Here is a 19,552-nt window from a genome sequence, read left to right on the forward strand (position 1 = left end):
ACTGAGAAGAAAGAAGTTAGTCAGTCCAACAAAGAGTTAAAATAAACATTTTAGTTTCCAGACTATGGACCCTTTCTGCTGTCTCCACCATTTTCAGTTCACCTGGATTCTTTTCCCTGGCTTTATACATTCATTAATCTATTCATTGCTAACTGTCACCAGGACAATGATTATCTTGATTTTCCTATTCCCTTCCCTCACTCTGACCTACCATCCACTGAATATACATTTCCCTACCTTGACTCCATTCTTTCTCCCAATGGTGCAGTCCTTTCCCAATTACATCCGTAACACTTCAGATCCATTATCTGCTTTGACAGTTTCCAAGTCGTTGATCTTAAATGGTTCATCTCACCATGCACGTATAACCCCTATAAACCCCTCCATCCCATAACCAAGAGATCAGAGACCCTTTTGTTTCTTCCTCGAACAGATGCCCAAGGAGTTCCCCTCCACTAGCACACCCATTTGCCTAGTCCATAGCTGCCTTGGTTATTCTTCTCCTCCATGAGTCCAATAAGGTCGCCATTCAAATCTCTCAGTTCCTTCATCTCCAGCACGTTTGGTCCAACAGAGAGACATGCTCCACAGGTCCCTCTGTAAAGTCTTCTGCCTTATCTGTGACTTCCACTGTACCATAGTGGACAGAGCCCTTGACCAGATTTCATCTATTACCTGTACAGTATATCTACTCTCATCCCTTCTCTTCCTGAACAGAACAAGAATGGAGTTTCCCTGGATAATGCCTTCTACTCCACCAGTTTATGCATTCAACAGATCATCCTTTGCAACTTCCACCAGTCCCAACATGATTCCACCATCACACATCTTGTCTTCCCTCCCCTTACAGCTTATTAAAGGGATCACTCCCTTTACTTTTCTATTTCCACTGACTCATAATTTACTCTTCTTTTTCCACTAACCAGCGCATGGCATTTTCCCATACAACCAGAGGAAATGTAATACCTATTTGTTCACCTTTTCTCTTATTACTATCTAGTAATAACAGTCTTTCTAGGTGAAGCAGCGATTCACTTGCACTTTTTCCAGTCTAACCTAATACATTCAGCGTTCACAATGTGGCCTTCTCTACATTGGAGAAACCAAATGCAAAACACTGTGCTCAGTCAGCAGGAGTGACTCGAAGATTACACTCCGATTCTCACCATCCTATGGCCTCCTACACTTCTACAATGAGCCTAATGCAAGCCTGAGGGATACCACCTCACCTTTCTACTAGCACACTGCAGCTGCTGGAATTGATGGTGATTTCTCCAACTTCAGATAAATTGCTCTTTCTTTCTGCTTATATCAAGACTGCCATTTCTTTTTCCTTTTTTCATTGACTAGCCTACTGGGCATATCTATCTTTTTAAGTTCTATTGATAGGTCACACAGAGCTGAAACTTTAACTGCCTTTCTTTGCAAAGATGCGGAGCTTTTTCCCCTAGTGTTTCTGGTTTTAGTGTAGATGATTGACTTTTTCAACTGATCTCTACTTCATTTGTTCACCTTTTCAAGAGAATATAGAAATGCAATTCAGTTTAAAGCATTGTTGAATATAATTTAAATAAACCATTTTTAAACTTAGTTTATTCCCAGTAAATGCAAAGATGCAAGAGCAATCCATTTTATTCTAAGATAATGCTTTCATAATTAGCCCTTCTTTGATTGTGGATTATGTTAAACTCCGTAACATATTGATAACAATTTCTATTAAATTTATAGGGATCTGTTACTGACAAAGTGATTCGAAGCATCTATCCATGTTACTGATAGAAACTTTACTTCTGGATAAATTCTGACACTTTAGAAAAGGTAGATATAGATGAAAGTTGCACAACTATAAACTTTTAAAAGACATTTTTAACTTTGCTAAAGTAAATCAATTCATTATCAGTTTCATGAAACAAGGATCTAGCACTGTTGCAAAATCCAGCAGAGAACACATACTGTTTTCATCAGCTAACCTTATGATTAATTTGATAATTAGTTACAAATGTTTGTAAAACTAGTTTTAATATTACTCTGCACAGATGGTGCACAATAAACTTAAAACAAATAATCTATATTTATGAATTCTAGAAACAAGAACTGTAAGTGAAATTAAGACACCAATTAATTGAATGAGTGATAAAGTTGTAAAAATTTGTATCCTGTTTCTTCATTTTCCATTGAAATTAGAGTCAACGTACTGTGTCATATGTTCTGATGGGGTTGAGGTAACTTTCACTGGAGTTCGTCCCGATACTAGAGAGCCGGGTCAGTAAGTTTCTGGCAGCAGGTGAATAGCTTTCATGGTATCGTTCAATATTGAACAGATGAGCAATTATATGAATAACTAAATGATGGAAAACAAATATTTCATTTACATCTTTTTTGGTAGTTGAGTAATTGAAATATACATATACAATGGTCTAATGGTTTAAAAACAAACCATTCCAGATTTCATGTTGCAAAGTCAAGCATTCTGCTGCAGATTCAAAGTAACCTCTGAGGAGAAGACACCTGGATACTTATTTATTAGCATTGCTCAATTTGCAGATTTCCCTTAAAGAAAGAATTAGGGCACTCTGATTTGCTTCATACTATAGCAAATAGACTTTGTAATCTTGAAAAGATAAGGCACCATATGCCTAACATACTTCACAGCACACTTTAAGTACTCAGAATGTTACAGCTTCCCTCCTATTACTTTCCATTTTTCTATCATTATGTGCCTATCGAAGAGCTTCTTTAAATGCCCCTAATGTACCTAGTTTTACCACCACTCATGGCAGGGCTTTCTACACACCCACCACATTCTGTGTTAAGAACTTACATCTGATATCCGTCCCCCACCTACCTTTCCACCAATCAACTTAAAATTATGGCCACTTGTATTAGCTCTTGGAAAACACTTCCAGCAATGCACTCGATCTATGCCTCTTTTTATCTTGTACACCTCTATCAAGTCTTCTCTCATCCTGTTCGCTCCAAAGAAAATGCCCTAGCTCACTCAACCTATCTACATCCACCCAAATCCCTGCTGTATCGCTCTTACTCCAATCGAGAATCTGTAATTCTTGCTGCAGTATCTTCCCTGCTGCACGCCTACCTCACTATAAATGCCATAAGTATTGAATAAATGCTACTGCATTTTATTACTAATGCAATAAATCATTGACAAAGTTCATAAATGTGACAGGTAATGCACCACAAGTGTGTTTTTTTACAGCAATTGAATGTAATGTAGGGGGTGGAGAAACACATAGGCAATAGGACCAAGTTTCAAGATAACAAACAAACCAACACCAGCAAATAATTTTATCTCAGGTACTTCATTATTACAGCACCTACTTAAAACATCTACAAATGAATTTTTTGGTAATTGTCAAACACCTCACCTGTCTGTAGGATTATCATGTAGGCAACAACTTGATGAAATCCAATGTTTTTATCCAACTGCCTTCGAATATTACTTCTACAAGACTGGGATAAGAAGCCCAAACAGAAATTAGCCAATTGGAATACATCGCTCAAAATTATTGGAAAATTAAATACTAGTTTAACTTGGGAGTATTATAATCATATGGACTCTTTTGGGTGCATTAGTGACTTTCAGAAAATTTGACTGAATTTTTATCCAACTTCAGACTAGGATTTTTGTTTCCAATGTAAAATTCCCCCAAAACTAGTGCAACATGAATACTATATCTGCAGTGAGATTATCACTTCATTGGCCTGAAAAAAATGACAGTTCTTATCTATTCACAGAATAGCCATATTTTATTAACTCTGATTCCCTGGAAACTTCACTATTTGAAGTATTCAAACTGCTGTCTTTTTCCTAACTGACACCTACGAACAAACAAGGAATATATGACACCGGAAATGCTTTGCCTTTGGAGAATGAAGTTACAATCACACTTCTGAACTTTTGGATTATTCTAAGTTACTTCAGTTGATCTCGCTCCATCTCAGTTTGAGTGGCAAAGGTCATTCAAGTCCCTTTGCAAGGAGAGAAAAGCACAGGGACAGGGGGCAGATTTTTTTTTGCTTGCAAAGTTGATTTCCCCAAGGTGCAGACATATAAAGCTTGCACTTTAATCGTTACCAAGCCCTTTACTGAAAGTTCCCATTTGAAGGTGACCCTGGAGAGTCTATGGCCTTATTGCACAAAGATTTCTAGATTTAAAACTAAGTGTTTTTGTATTGCTCCTGAGTTCCTCACACCTCCTATCAACAAAATGCTTCAATATTTTTCAGATCTATGGTGGGTAGTCTCCCACTTTGTCATATTGAAGTCTGTCTATAACAGTTTTACCTACAGAATTATTCTGATGATATCCCTTTGTAATTTCAGTACCATCAAACTTGGTGTCATTAGTAAGCCCAGTTATTTTGCTCCTTGTTCATTCATCTAAATTATTTGTGAAGAAAATGAGTTGAGACCCAGCATGAATCCTCTACTGCACACATGCTGACAATTTGGATGTATTATCTCCATCTTTTGTTGCACTTCTAATCAGTTCTCTGCTTGAGTCAACAAGTTGCTTCACCTAACTAGCTTACAAAGTCTTAAGGGAGTTCACCTAAATAATATATAAAGATGTTCTACCAGAAAATATTCAGCAGATCAGGCAATATCCCAACACTCCATTAGTTACACAGGCAAACTTCAGTTAGTTTTATTAAACATTAATTATTCATATCTAGACTTTATTGGTACTCTCCAATCAGCTCAAGTTTGTCCAAGAGCTCAATCACCCTCATTTTAACAAACTATTCTAGTAACTGCTCCAAATTAGGAAGTAGATCAGGAGATCTATAATTTTCTAATCTACCTCACACTCAAAGAAAAATTAATTTGGCATCCATTTTATGAATATTACATAGAATAACATGATGAACACGGTTGTCTCATCAAAAGGTTACCGCAGCTTAATTTGCAATAATTTTTTGGTCAGGCAACCTTGTTCATTTGGACAAGAAAAAGTCATATTGCCATTTCTAATGTTGCATACCAACAAAAACAGCTAACAATTTTGGAGAGCACTTTAGATTTCATTTGTCTTGCCACTTGTTAAAAGTCCATGTAAGTACTACAATGGACAGAGTAAAACTATTGAATTCCTACCCACAGGTATTTATAACTTTTTCTACTGTATCTAGGAACAGAAATGGTACTCTCTATAATTTGCTAAGTTGAGTTATACATTGCATCCAAATTTATGTAGATAATTTAAGGTGGATGTGTCACTTGTGAAATACTGAGTATTTTTTGAGCGACAGAACTCATCTTTACATAGAAGGCATTTGGTCTTCTGGTATCGCATTGTTCTTACATATTGGAAAGGGTTCATTATAAACTGGGACTGAATAATTTATGAAAATATCTGACATGACCACTATCAACTTTACATTTTCATGTTTCTCAAAGTTGAAGGCAATGTATTCAAGCACCAGACCAGGTTTAAGAAGATAATCCAAGCTGACACTTTCATGTGGTAGTACATGAAGGATACATTTTTAAGGAATTCCTTTTGAATGTAGTGTAATCCATATCTTACTTTTTATGGAGGCGTAAGAGACTACAGATGCTGGAATGTGGAGCAACAAACAATCTGCCAGAACTCAGCCTGTTGAGGAGCACCTGTGGGCGGAAAGGAATTATCCTGATGCAGGATTTCAACTCAAAATATTGGCAATTACCTTTCTCAGTCAGTTGCTGCTCAACCCACTGAGTTCTTTCAGCAGATTATTTACTGCACGTTACCTTTACACTGGGATGTAAAAGGATGATTGGAGTTCACACAAAGAAAAAGCAAAATCTCTTTCTAGAACAGAGGAAAGTATTTCAACCATTTCAGAATATGTAAGATTACTTAAATGCTAGTTCTTTGTTGTTTGTTAACTTACTCCGTTGTTAACTGACTCTCGTACAAATTTCACCATGTAGTCTAATTACTGTATAGTTCAGCTTTCATAATTTCTTACCATTGCAACCAATAAAACACTTACAAGATATAAGAGATCATATTTAATTTTTCACACTCCAACATTTAAATGGATATCATTACAGATGAAGTGATAATTAATTTTAACAATAACATAGTCAGATTCAAATGATAGGTAAAGGGTAAAATACATCTCAAGTAGTATTAACCCCAGGATACCTTAACGAAATAGCACATACATTGCATGATCCTCTCAGGAATGAAATGAAATTGCGGCTGATTGGCAGCAGTATCAGGAAGCAGTTTAAGTTGAGACACGTGGCAGATGCTCTCGACCAAGCTAGTGCGGACTAATAGGAAAGATCAGAAAGATACCTGTAGCTTACTCATAAAGTGCAAGCATTTTTAAAGATAATTAAATTTCAGCAATGTTTTACTTACTCCAAGAAGTGCACGTGTATAAATATAGGCTTCCCCGTACTCATACAAGTAGAAAGTGTAGCCAAATAGAGAAGTATTGATTCCCAACCACATCAACTGCAAGGAAAATAGTTTTACTCCACAGATTTAAAATAATGACATACAATATTATGTGACCTAATCTTAATTATTTTCACTGGCTAATTGAGAGGGGTAAGAAAATTACAGTAAAGATTTTAGTCAATTATGCTTAATCTATCAAATATTTCTCATTATGAAAGGTTAGCAATCAGCTTCAAATCATATATGTTGAAGCAAATAAAGGACAACTGGATAGAATACTGTTTAAAAAGATGTGAACACATAGCTTTTGTTTTTCAGTAATTTACATACATTTCTTAATAGTTCGGTTTGTACCTTTATATTCTACCTGAAATAGTTTTCCCAAACAGATGGGAGCAGTTATATTGTCAAGCTAAATAATACTAACGTAGTGCAATGTAATTTCTGCTTATTTTCTGAATAAATTGTTTAAAACACAGAATTTTATGGCATCAATTTTATACTAAAGATATATTTGTCAATTTAAAAATACAAACACAAAACTTACTAATATGGTGAGCTTTGGAGCTTCATTCACAAGCCAGTTTGCCATTGATGCTGTTGAGCTGTTGTACTAATCTGCTCTTTGCTCCCTTACAATTGGTGTCTTGTTTGCTCACCACCCAAAACTAGTGGTTGTGGCTTAAACTGTAGCAACATTCAAGGTGCATTCTGGGAATTGTAGTTTCATTCTTACCTGTCTAACATGCATGTCTTTATTCATCCCTAGCAAATGAAATTTCCAGGAAATTCAGAGAGTAGGTACATTTAGCAAGGACACATCAGACAGTGTCTGCCATTTGGAAAATGCTTTAATCATTTTATTCTTATGAAAGATTCACTTTTATTTGAAGTGGAATTGAAGACTCTATATTTAGTGCCTTATACATGCAACAGCTAAAACAAAATTTTCAAATATTATTCTGAAATAAGACCATACAACCATAAGACATGGGAACAGAATTAGGTTATTTTCCCCATCCAGTCTGCACTGCCATACAGTCATGGCTTTTTTCCCCTCCTCAGCCCCACTCCCTGGCCTTCTCCCCATAACCTTTGATGCCATGTCCAGTCAAGAACCTGTCAAGCCCTGCCTTAAATACACCCAACGACCTGTTCGCCACAGCTGCCTGTGATAATACATTCCACAAATTCACCAGCCTCTGGCTGAAGACCACAAGAATATCAAGGGTGGTAAGTGGGATAGGTTCTATAGGGCAGTTTGGCATTCACATTACTAAAATTATGCTGTAGGGAGTAAAGTTCTACTGTTCAGTTACATTCTCATCTTTAGGTCAAAAAAGCCAATGTTTTAAAGCTTCATACATGAATACACAAGCTGTTCATAATCCAGTTTTGACGACATACTTTTACAAACAGGCCTACAAACAAATTTGATATCGGACATTCAGCAGACGACAGATTACTGTCAAATTTAGAGAAATACGTATGTTTTCTAGTTGTTCCATCTGTGCAAGTGGAAGTCATGTGATATCATTTGTTATGAAATATGCTCTTGTGTGCTTATCAATTAAAAGCAGATGACTGTTCATTCTGATTGTCGATATGATAATAGTTGTTTTTCAATTGTCATTTAATACAATGTCAGTGTCATGGAGTGGTACAGTACAGAAACAGATCCTTCAGCCCACCTCATCCATGTCAATTTTTTTGTCCATCTACACTAATTCCTTTTACCTACACTAGGCCCATGTCCTTCTATGCCTTCCTTATTTAAATGCCACCCTAAATATCCTACCTTTTTGGCCATCCACAAACTTACTATTCATAATGTTAAAAGTAGGATATACAATGAAACTTTTGTCATGGGTGATCAATATTAGTTCAAGGACTTTGCACCTTTAGGAATTATGGAATTTGTAATCATTGCAGAATTTAGTTTTCTAAGTCCCCAGTAAATATTAGGAAGCTGATTACATTTTAAAATGAAGATGGGAAGTGGTAAAATTCAAAATTTTATTTTTTCACTTAGAATTCCAGTTACAAGTGCATGACATATTTGTAACAAGGAAATTCTAAGTGAAAACAATAATGTTCCTCCGATGTGCTTTCATCAGTTGCTGTCCTCTAACTTCTGTGTTCTGTGCTTTAAAATAGAATCAGATAAAGTCTTACTTCAGTGTTCATTTTGTGTTAAAACAAAATCCAGAATGACTCAAAAAAAGGATCAGGTGCTTTCCCGGCGTATATAACGAATAAACTCTTCTTGGTCTTACAGTCAGATACGGGTATTGTTCACTCGGCTGGAAGCCCAAGAAGAGTTTATTCAGAATGACTCACTTTATTCCTTACTTCTTTTGCTTGAAACAACACTCAACAGACAAGACTAAATTTGTTTACCTTTGAGTATTTTATACAGTCACTTTCAACAAGCTTCCACAAAACGTCAATAAATGATCCTCTCAAGGTGTTTTGTCCCCTGACTTTGTTCGTTGCTTTTGTTTGAGAGTCTGTGTGTATTGGGGAGTGAAAGTAAGAGGGCCAGGAAAATGGGAGTGACAGGGCTAATATCAAAACATTAGGTAACAATAGGGGAGATTATTTTAGATTACATCAAAATAATTTGCTGATGAATCTGTGCATTATTCAGACCTAGTTTTCTAAATTATACTTTATAGTTAATTGCACTTAATGTTTGAATTCTTCCATTGCCTTGCCCTAGCTTTTTTATTGATTTCTTTTAGTTTTAAAACTGCACCACACCCAAGCCTCCATACTAAAAATTCCTTTCTTTTCTACTTTGCCCTCCTGAGCATTCTGCCCTTGCTGTGTGGTACTATTAGTTGTCATGCCTTCAGCCATCTTCATGCTGGGAAATTATAAACTTTTCTGCCTTTCCATCTGTTTCCCTTCTTTTAAGATCCTTCTTAAAATCTTAACCTTTACCATATCTCTTGATTTTCTTTTCTCTGTGAGTATTTTTTATTGTTATTCTGGCTCTTTGAATTACCCTGTCACATCTCTTACTAATTAAAAATAATATATTGAAACAATATTGGCATTTATAGAGCGACTACATAGGCCATAGTGAGCAATTTAAATGTAAATACATATTTATGGAAAATGTATTTATGGATTGTGGATACTTTAGAAAGATCTAGAAAAATTTATATGGCTGAATTAACATACATTTGTAATGAATGCTTTGCAGTTATGAAATGGAGTTGTGCCCCCTCCTGGTATGATATTTTGTGGAGACTACATTGCCTTTTAAAATATTTTTATCACTACTGAAATTGCCAAAGTTACTTCCATTTTTCTTTTGCATTTAACATTTTCCAAAATGTGTTTTCTGAATGATTCAAAATTGTTGTCGAAACCGTACATACTTGGAGGATACAGAAACATAGAAATTAAGCCATTGCTTAAGCACGCTACCAAAGACAAAGATTGCAAAGGTCATTTTGCTCACAGCATCTCAACAAGAATTTTTGTATTAGCTTAAGCTCAAGCTTTGTGTCAATAGGGATTCAGGGTAGCTCATTTCCACAATAAAGTGATACATGTACAATTTATCAGTGGGGCAAGTGGACTCTCCAGAAGTTATATTCTGTATATTACCTATTCTCATTTGTATATGCCAGAGAGGTTTTGGGAAACATATCCGTCTTTGCCTTCTGGGCTTTTTAATTTATGGGAATGAAATGTGAGTAAATTCTGGAATAACCAATTATTTGACCTGCTCAAGTACCCCAGATGGTGGAGTTAGAAATTTATATTTCTTGCTTTTAATTCTGTTTTGAAAGGGAAAATTCAGTTTAACACAATGTACTCATCACGAATGTACTGGAAACAAATGAACCCAGGTGCGAGGAATGGCAGACTCCCATGTACAGATGGCAGTAAGAGGTTCTACATAGAAATTCCAACAGAACATCCAAGTGACACTACTTGACAAATAGTTCTAAACACAAGGACTCCACAATCAGCTCTAAACAGGAGTCTGTATTAAATAATCATAGGAGTTGAAAACTCATGCCAGTTATAATTAACTTGACAAGATTAAACAGAAAGCACAAGGGCTTAATGACTCCATTTAAGACAATAATAAGTAAATGCAGGTGCTGGAGAAACCTAGCAGCCCAATGCTCAACAGCACGCTGCTGAGCTCATATGAGTACCTCCCCCCCCCTTCCCACCCCCCAAGACTGGCACCTGACGGCCCAGGGAGCCCTGGTAAACTCAGGATGAGGCTGATAGATAGATAGATATACTTTATTGATCCCGAGGGAAATTTGGTTTTGTTACAGCCGCACCAACCAAGAATAGAGCATAAATATAGCAATACAAAAACCCCCAACAATCAAACAACAAAACGCAAACTACGCCAGATGGAAAATAAGTCCAGGACCAGTCTATTGGCTCAGGGTGTCTGACCCTCCACGGGAGGAGCTGCACGTTCGATGGCCACAGGCAGGAACGACCTCCTGTGCCGCCAAGTGTTGTATCACGGTGGAATGTGATAAAACCCGTCAGATCTGAAGCTCTTGAGACAGGACTGTAAAATTCAAAATAAAGGTTTGAAGACTCATTTATCATCAAAGTATGTATGCAGTATACAACTCTGAGATTTTTCTTCTCCAGCTAGTCATGAAACCAAGGAAAAACCAGGGAAGTCAGTTCAGAAACAGCAAACCCACCTCCATGCACAAAGAAGAACAGCAATATGATCATCAACCCCCCACCATCCTCCTAACTCCACACAAAACGTAACAACATTAGCCTCCAAAAAACCCCTCTCCACATATTAAAAAAACTAACAAAAACACAATATGAAAATTGGCCTCCAGATCCTCCTTCTCCACACACAAAAGAAAAAACGAGAAAGAATGGTGCATATAACTTGGAAACGTTGCCTACCAAGAGACACCTAACAAACCTTGTTAACCCAGAGAACCTTGAAAAAAAATCTTGAACAAGACGGGAGAAGCTCTGAACGTAGACTTGCGGCATTCAGAATGTAGACTTGGAATTCGAACCGAGTAAAGCAGGCACCCTCGCCTCCAGCGGACTGATGTTCAAGCCACTGTTATACCTCTGTTAGGCCCATTGATCGCAGAGTCCTTCCATCATGGTGTGCGCTGAAAACGATTGAACCAAGTTGTGGATAAATGGCAGGTTCCCATGTAGAGATGGAAATGAGAGGTTATACATAGGAATTTCAACAGAAAATTGGTGGCTCGACCATGTGACACTACTTGACAAATAGTTCTAAACACAAGGACTCCATGAACAGCACTAAACAGGAGTCCACTGTGTACATACATCTATTGATGCTTCTGGACACATCTTCAGTGATGTTCCTGGAATCATCGGGTGTTTCGGGTCTTTCAACATCATACAACCTCCTCCAGGTGACCCAGCCAGGGCTGATCAGACCCCAGCTTGTGTCCAGATGGCTAGCTACTTATGACTCCATGGCTCCCCTCTTTTGAGCCACAACCATCTTGAGGCCCTCTCTGCTACATCGGTGGTACTGCGGTTGGCTCTCCTCTTCCTCTCTCCCTCGATGCCCAAAATGCTGAAGGCTCTAACTAAAGAATGGGCTACAAATCCCCTACAACCAACCTCCACTGGGAGATACTTCACTCTCCATCCAGCCTGCTGACAGTTGCTGACCAGTCCTGCGTACTTGGAGAGCTTCCTTTCAAAGGCCTCTTCCAAGCTACCTTCCCATGGGACTGTCAGCTCCAGCAGCACCACTTGCTTAGTCGACTCAGACACTAGGACAATGTCTGGACACAGGGTGGTGGGCTGCGATATGGTTGGGGAACTTCAGCTGCCCTTCGAGGTCCACCAACAGCTGCCAGTCCCTTGCAGAGGTCAGAATGCCTGCAGATGTTCTTTTGGCAGGTATTGGCTGCTCCTCAGCTCTGACAAAGGCAATGGTCTGCTTGGAGGGTTGGGACCGCTTCGCCCACTCAACTCCTGCACTGACGGCTTCAGCGATGGTCTTCAGGACCTGATCATGCCTCCACCTGTACCGTCCCTCACCAAGTGCCCTTGCACAGCCGCTGAGGATGTGCTCCAGGGTTCCTCGCTTGGAACACAGTGGGCACGCAGATGACTCTGTCTTGCCCCATGTGTGCAGGTTTGATGGGCTTGGAAGCACATTGTACACTGCCTGGATGAGAAATTGGATGCGGTGTGGTTCGGCTTTCCAAAGATCAGCCCAGGTCACTTTCCTCTCAACCGCATTCTCCCATCTTGTCCAAGCTCCCTGCTGCTTCATTCCCACCGCCTTGCAGGCTCTCATCTCCTCCACTACTGCTCTCACCTCCTCCTGAACCAGACAGCGCCTTTCCTTCCCTCTGGTGTCCATTTGGGGAGTTGGAAAGGATCCTAGCGCAACTTGGCCTCGTGTGACCACTCCCACCAGCCTCCTATGACGCAGCCTCACCTCTGCCTCCTGAACAGCTTCCTCTGCCCTCCACTTCCTGCCAGTACTTATTTGGATCCCTGCTCTAGCCACCTTAGGGTCACTTGAGTCCCTATACTGTAGCACTTCTCTGGCTTTTGTTACCTTGAATTCTTCCTCCAAGAATTTGAAGGGCAGTTGCAGTTTGTTGTGGTGTCCATAGAGTGCGATGCTGCTCAGGCTCTTTGGCAGCCCCAGCCATCTCCTGAGGTGGCTGCTAACCCTCCTCTCTAAGGTTTCGACTGTCCAGATCGGGACTGCATAGACAAGGAGGGGCCACAGGATTCCGGGAAGAATGCCATGCTGATACACCCAGGCTTTAAACTTCCCAGGTAGGCCAGACTTGTCCACAGATTTCAGCCAGCCATCCAACTCGGTGCAGATTGCCTGAATGGATGTTATGTCCCTTAAAGAGCTGTCAAAAACTTTGCCATTGCTCTTGACTGGCTTTTCTGTGATGGTTGGGATGGCTGTGCCTGCAATGCTGAACCGGAACTTGTTCTCCACCTTCCCTTTCCTCAGCACCATCGATCTTGATTTGGCAGGTTTGAAACGCATCCGGACCCACTCCACCAGCTTTTCGAGCCCTTGCAGAATCCTCCGGCAGCCTGGGACTGATTCTGTGGTGACTGTGAGGTCATCCATGAATACCCTGATAGGTGGTTGCTGTTGAGCGGAATTCATCCTGGGCCCTCTGGACACTGGTTCAGCAGACTTAGTGAGCATGTTCATGGCTAGGGAGAACAGTGTCACTGAGATAGTGCACCCTGTGATGATGCCGATCTCCACCTTGTGCCAGGTTAATGTAATTGCTCCTGAAGAGACCCTCATCCTGAAGTTGCTGTAATAATCAGCGATAAGGTCTTTGATTCTGCTGGGGACATGATATTTGGTCAGTGTGAGCTGCACCAGCTTGTGCGGAATGGAGCCATGTGCATTCGCCAGGTCGAGCCACAACACTGACAGGTTGCCCTTGTTCTCTCTGTCCTCCCTGGTGAGCTGTGTCACCACACCGATGTGCTCCAGACAGCCCGGCATCCCTGAAATGCCACCCTTCTGGACTGATGTATCAATATAGGTGTTCTTTGCTAGGTAGGTGCACAGCCGGTTAGAAACGGCACTGAAGATCTTCGCCTCGACACACAGCAGGGAGATGATGCAAAACTGATCTATCTGGGTGGCATTTTCCTCCTTCGGGATCCACACCCCTTCAGCCACTCTCCACTGTTCTGGGATTTTCCCCCTTCTCCAAAAGGTTCTCAGGATCTTCCACAGACACAGCAGGAGTTTGGGGCAATTCTTGTACACTTTGTACGAGGTGTTGCTTGGTCCTGGAGCCGAGCTTGCCCTTGCTTTGTGGACGACCTCTCTGACTTCCTTTAGTTGCAGCTCTGACATGTTGAACTGCACATCCGGTTCAGGTGGGTCTATTAGGATGTCGCACTCTCCCAACTCCTGCTCTCTTTCAGGATCATTATATATCTTCTTCAGATGTTGGTCTATGCCTTCCTGCAAACAGGCCAATTTCCCACTGCGCTTCTCCCCCAGCAACTCCTTGGTGAACTTGAAGGGGTTGGTGATAAAGGCAGCACGTATTCGGGCCCTTTCACGATGCTGCCTTCAATGCCACTCTGCCCGGCGGAGGACCCTGATCTTCTTTTGTAGTATGCACATCAGCTGGCCAAGCCAATGCGCTACTCTTCTCCTGCCTCCTTGTATTGGGACTTCAGCGCTTTCATCTCCTGCCTGATGTTGTGGATCCTCAATGCTCTTTGGTTTTTCGTGTAAGATGTTTTGGAGCCTTCCTTCTCCGAACCATTCAGCTGCGATACTGACAATAATTGTTGTCATGGCTTGCAGCTTCCTATCAACCCCTCCCTTCGCCAATGCCTCCAGAATTTGATTAACATCTTCATCAAACTGCTTCCATAGTGAAATCATGTTAGCTGCAGGCCATTTGATCCGCCTCCTGGTAGACTTCATGTTAGAGGGATTAGTTTGCAACACTTGGAGGTTCCAGGCACTATGGGGTAACTCCGGGCCTAGCCCCTCCTTCGTCTCATCAGGTTGGACACCTGCGCGTTGTGCTGCTCCTGCTCCCGCCGAACACTTCATCCTCGCTTGGTGGATCTTCAAGCCATGATCATTCTTGCAGATTTTGCCACATGCACACTGCTTCCTCATCGTCATTTGTTCATTGCCTGGGTCTGATGTCGTTGTGTCCATCCAACTGGGGTGCTCATCCTCCCCCCCTCTCAGGCACCCCTGGGGGTATCTTTTCCTTAGATTCTTTGTAGCTTTTGTGAGGGTCCTCCTCTCAGAGGACGCAGATTGGGTTACCAGCCCATTCTGCCCTGGTTGCCGTCTCTCCGGGCTGTCACTGACTCTCCAGTCGTCACCACTCTTTTCGCGGTTGTCACCCAGTCTTCCCTGGTTGTCACTGATTAACTCAGGGTGAAAGCTGTGTACATACATCTATTGATGCTTCTGGACAGATCTTCAGTGATGTTTCTGGAATCATTGGGTGTTTCGGGTCTTTCAACATCATACAACCTCCTCCAGGTGACCCAGCCGGGGCTGATCAGACCCCAGCTTGTGTCCACAATAAATAATTATAGAAAGCAGAAAACCTGAGCAAGTCACAATTAACTTGACAAGATAAAACAGAAAGCACGAGGGTTTAAGACAACAATTATTAAGCACAGGTGCTGGAGAAACCGAGAAGCCCAACACTCTATGGCATGCCACAGAAGCCCGCAGTGCTCAAGTCAGTACTAATTATTTCACAATTGTGGAAAAAAGAAACACTTTTGTCTATTTTGTACTTAACAGCTGTTTTGCAATTTTAGTCCAGATTTCGATTATTTCATTATACCCTTTCTCAGCTTCAGCATTTTAATGATTCCTTCAATTGCATCTATTTATATCCAAAGCCTAGAAGAAACAAACTCAACTCTCAGAATTTCGCCACACCACTAAATCTCTGAATTAATGACCCGACCTTCCAAGTTTAGTCCAATCAATCCTTCAGGTAACTGGATAACTAGAACTGAGCAAAATTTTGCAAAGAAGAATTTTTAATTGAGTGACATAAATCAATAATTAGATTTGATTTATAATAATTGACCATGTTTCATTTTGAGTGCATTTCTTCAAGAATATATTAAAAATAGTCTAATTTTGCCTCAAAGTCAGAGAATACCTTAAGCATATTTGTAAAGGGCTTTCCTGCTGCTTTTAGAACCAGCCAAAATATTTAAAAAACATTTGCAGCATAGCTTCATTGTTTCGGCAGTACCAAAGTCCTGCTTGGACTGACTTTTCAATAACTAATTCCATTACAATATAGAAGAGAACCCTACATTTCAAGTGATTTATACATTGGTGTTTTCAATTATAAATAAGAAATGCTGTGTATTTGTTACTTATGTTTATTGACAAGTTATAAACTTTTATTTATAGCTGGGAAATGTATTCCCACACCAAAACCTCTAAAAATCTCCCGTATGCAGTCCCCAATCTCACTGTTCCTTAGGCCCGCACTGCCCCTTTCTACCTCCTATCCATGATCCAAAAACCTAACTGCCCTGATAGGCCCACGGTTTATGCTGGCTTCTGCCCCACTGTGCTTATATCTTCATATCTTGACTCCACCTTGTCCTCCTTGGTTCAGTCCTTTCCTAGCTACATCCACAACACTTCACATGTTTTTCACCACTTCGGCGACTTTCAGTTCTCTGGCCCTGACTCCCTCCTTTTCATCATGGATGCCCAGTCCCTGTATAGTTTTATCCCTCATCAGGAAGGACTCCGCGTCTCTCTGGATAACAGACACAACTCTTACATAACTAGTACTCACACTCAGCAACTTCTCTTTTGGCTTTTTGCACTCCCTCCAGACCAAAGGTGCAGGTATAACTGGGGCACTTGCATGGGCCTCAGTTATGTTTGCCTTTTCGTTGAGCAATCCATGTTCCAAACCTGCTCTGGCAATGCTCTCAGATCTGCCACATTGATGACTGCATTGGTGCCATTTCATACACCCATGTGGAACTTGTCAATCTCATCAACTTCACAACCAACTTCCACCCAGCCTTCAAATGTACTTGGTCCAGGTCCAATAACTCTCTCCCCTTCTTGAACTCTATCTCAGGAGACAGATTATCTACCAACATTTTCTACAAATTAATTTACTTCTCATAGTTACCTCGACAGCACCTCTTCCCACCCTGTCATTTGCAAGGATGCTATTCCTTCATTCAGATCCCCCTGTCTCTGCTGCAACCATTCTCATGATGTCTTTCTATTTCAGGATATCTGAGTAGTCTTCTTTTATCAGAAAACAAGGCTCCATCCCCACTATTGATGGGGCCCTACCCACTCCTTTTCTCATTCTGCCCTCACTCCTTCCCCCCAGAAATTGCATGAATAAAGTCTTCTTTGTCCTCACCTACCACCCCAACAGCCCCCATATCCAAAATATCATTCTCCACAACTCTGGCATCTCCAATGCAATCCCACCAGCAGACAACTTTCTCTCCCCTCCCCTTCACAGGAATTGCTCTCTTAGTGACTCCCTTGTCTGCTTATTCCTCCCCACTAATTCTTCTCCCTGCAAATATGCTCAGTGTTATACTTACTGCTACACATCTCCCTCCCCACCACTCAGGGCACCAAAAAGACCTTCCAGGTGAGGCAGTACTGCAGTTGTGAATCCACAGGTGTCATTTATCACATAGTGTTCAGGGTATGACCTCTTCTATATCAGTGAGACCCAAGTGGCCAGCCATTTTAATTCCACTTCCCATTCCCACACTGACTTGACCTCCTCTACTGCCAAATGAAGTCTAATACAATTAGAGGAACAGCACCTCATATTTCACCTTGAAGACATGAAAAGTAATTTCTCCAACTTCTGATACCACTCTCCTCTCCCGCCCTTTGTTTTCACTTACCCCATTGGCCCCAATACCCCTTCTCTTTCCCCTCCCCTCTTGATCTGCCCATCATCCACACATTCCTCCCTTTGGTTCCACATCTCATCTCACCTCCTTCACTGCATTGTCCTCTCGTATCAGATTCCATTTTCTTTAGCCTTTTGTACTTCTACATATTACCTCTCTGCTTCTTACATCATTCCCACTCCCGTCCCTCACCTATTTGCCCCCCTCACTCAAATTCAACTATCCCACCAGCTCTCGCTCCCCACCTTTTTATTTGCTGGCTGTCTCCCTCTTTCTTTCTAGTCCTAGAGACTTTAATGTGAGCGTGGGAAATTAGCCCAAGTGCAGAAACCAGGACCCCAGTGTTTTAAAGAGGGCATGAAAATCATATCCCAGTGAACCATAAAAATCCAAGCCATTAGGATTTTTAAACAATCAGATAACCTTAATGGTTTTACATCTTGGTTTTTTCTGCACCCCAAACAACTCAAAATACTTCTAACTTTGTTGCACTCATGTTGATAATTTTTATTACTGATATTTTAGTGACATCTAAAAACACTGCCTGAAATTTGTATTTCATTCCCTTTGTGGTGTTTTCTATAATACTAATAACTAGTTGGGTTCTGAATAATGTTTTGAGATTACACTACAATATGTGAACAACTGTGCATTAGAATTTTGCATATACATTGGAGTCATATCTGTGATTTGTCCATGAAGAACTATCAAATATTGTGTTATAAATTTATGCTCTGAGAAAATACATGTGGAGCACAACTTGTGTACTCAGTATATGTGTGACTGATGTTGTGTTTTATTTGCCGGGTTAAGTGTCAGGACCAAGTACCCAGTTGATGATCATTGACACCTAGGTAAAATCACTTGCTTGTTTGATATGTGCATAAAAACATGGTTTAATTTCCAGTCTATATCGTTGCAATCTATAGTCTTACTACACAAGTAGTAGCTGCTGTTTGGATACCAGCCAAATGGAATTGCTTTTACAATGCCTGGCATGAATTAAAACAGTACTGCCAATGTAGCTGTCCTTAAAAAGAATTGAAAAGTGCTGACAGGATAATCTTTAATCTCTGTTTGCTTAAATGAGTTTTGGTGGGTTTCCAAACTATCAAAGAGCTCCCTCATCCATTCTGCCAAAATTGTTTAAGTCAAGAAATTTAGCTTCACTACTAGCAGAAGCTCCTATTAAGAGCTGTTAACTTAAGACCTAATATGACAGGAAATGTTGCAACTAGATTTGTTCTTCCCACTTTACTCTAGAAATTACTTGTGTCAGCTTGTTTCTATACTGAAAGTCTGGAGTTGGAATGCATGATTCTTCCCATACCATATGAGAATGGTAGTTTGTAAAACTGGAGTTACCAAGGATGTGCATGAAAGAGAGGTGGGACAAAAAAAATTAAATGTGAGGATTTTCTGCTGGTTTTTAATTTGGGACACAACTTCAGAAGGTTATCATGTGCATGGACATCTGTGTGATACAAGCAAATCCACAGAGACTGGAAATCTTGAGCAATACCCACAAAATCCAAGAGGAACTCAGCAAGTCAAGCAAAATCTATGGAGAGAAATAGTCAATGTTTCAGGTTGGGACCCTTCATCAGGACTCAGGAAGATGTGGTGTTGTATTTCAAATTTATAATGAGCTTTGTTATAGCAGTTTAGGAAACCACACACAGATAGGT

The 19,552-nt window shown here is 40.4% G+C and overlaps 1 protein-coding gene across 1 annotated transcript in view; it reads right to left on the bottom strand.

Annotated features, from left to right (window-relative positions):
- The window catches only part of LOC140202004 (NADPH oxidase 3-like), a 180,171-nt gene that overhangs the window by 25,430 nt on the left and 135,189 nt on the right, over positions 1-19,552 (bottom strand). Inside the window, exons 2-5 of the mRNA XM_072266873.1 lie at positions 6,381-6,476; positions 6,179-6,289; positions 3,387-3,471; positions 2,196-2,341 (exon numbers count right to left, since the gene is read on the bottom strand). Of these exons, the coding sequence (XP_072122974.1) occupies positions 2,196-2,341; positions 3,387-3,471; positions 6,179-6,289; positions 6,381-6,476 (438 nt within the window). The remainder of the gene's footprint in view (positions 1-2,195; positions 2,342-3,386; positions 3,472-6,178; positions 6,290-6,380; positions 6,477-19,552) is intronic.

Source organism: Mobula birostris, chromosome 8 (genome assembly GCF_030028105.1).
Source record: "Mobula birostris isolate sMobBir1 chromosome 8, sMobBir1.hap1, whole genome shotgun sequence".
Classification (NCBI taxonomy): domain Eukaryota; kingdom Metazoa; phylum Chordata; class Chondrichthyes; order Myliobatiformes; family Myliobatidae; genus Mobula; species Mobula birostris.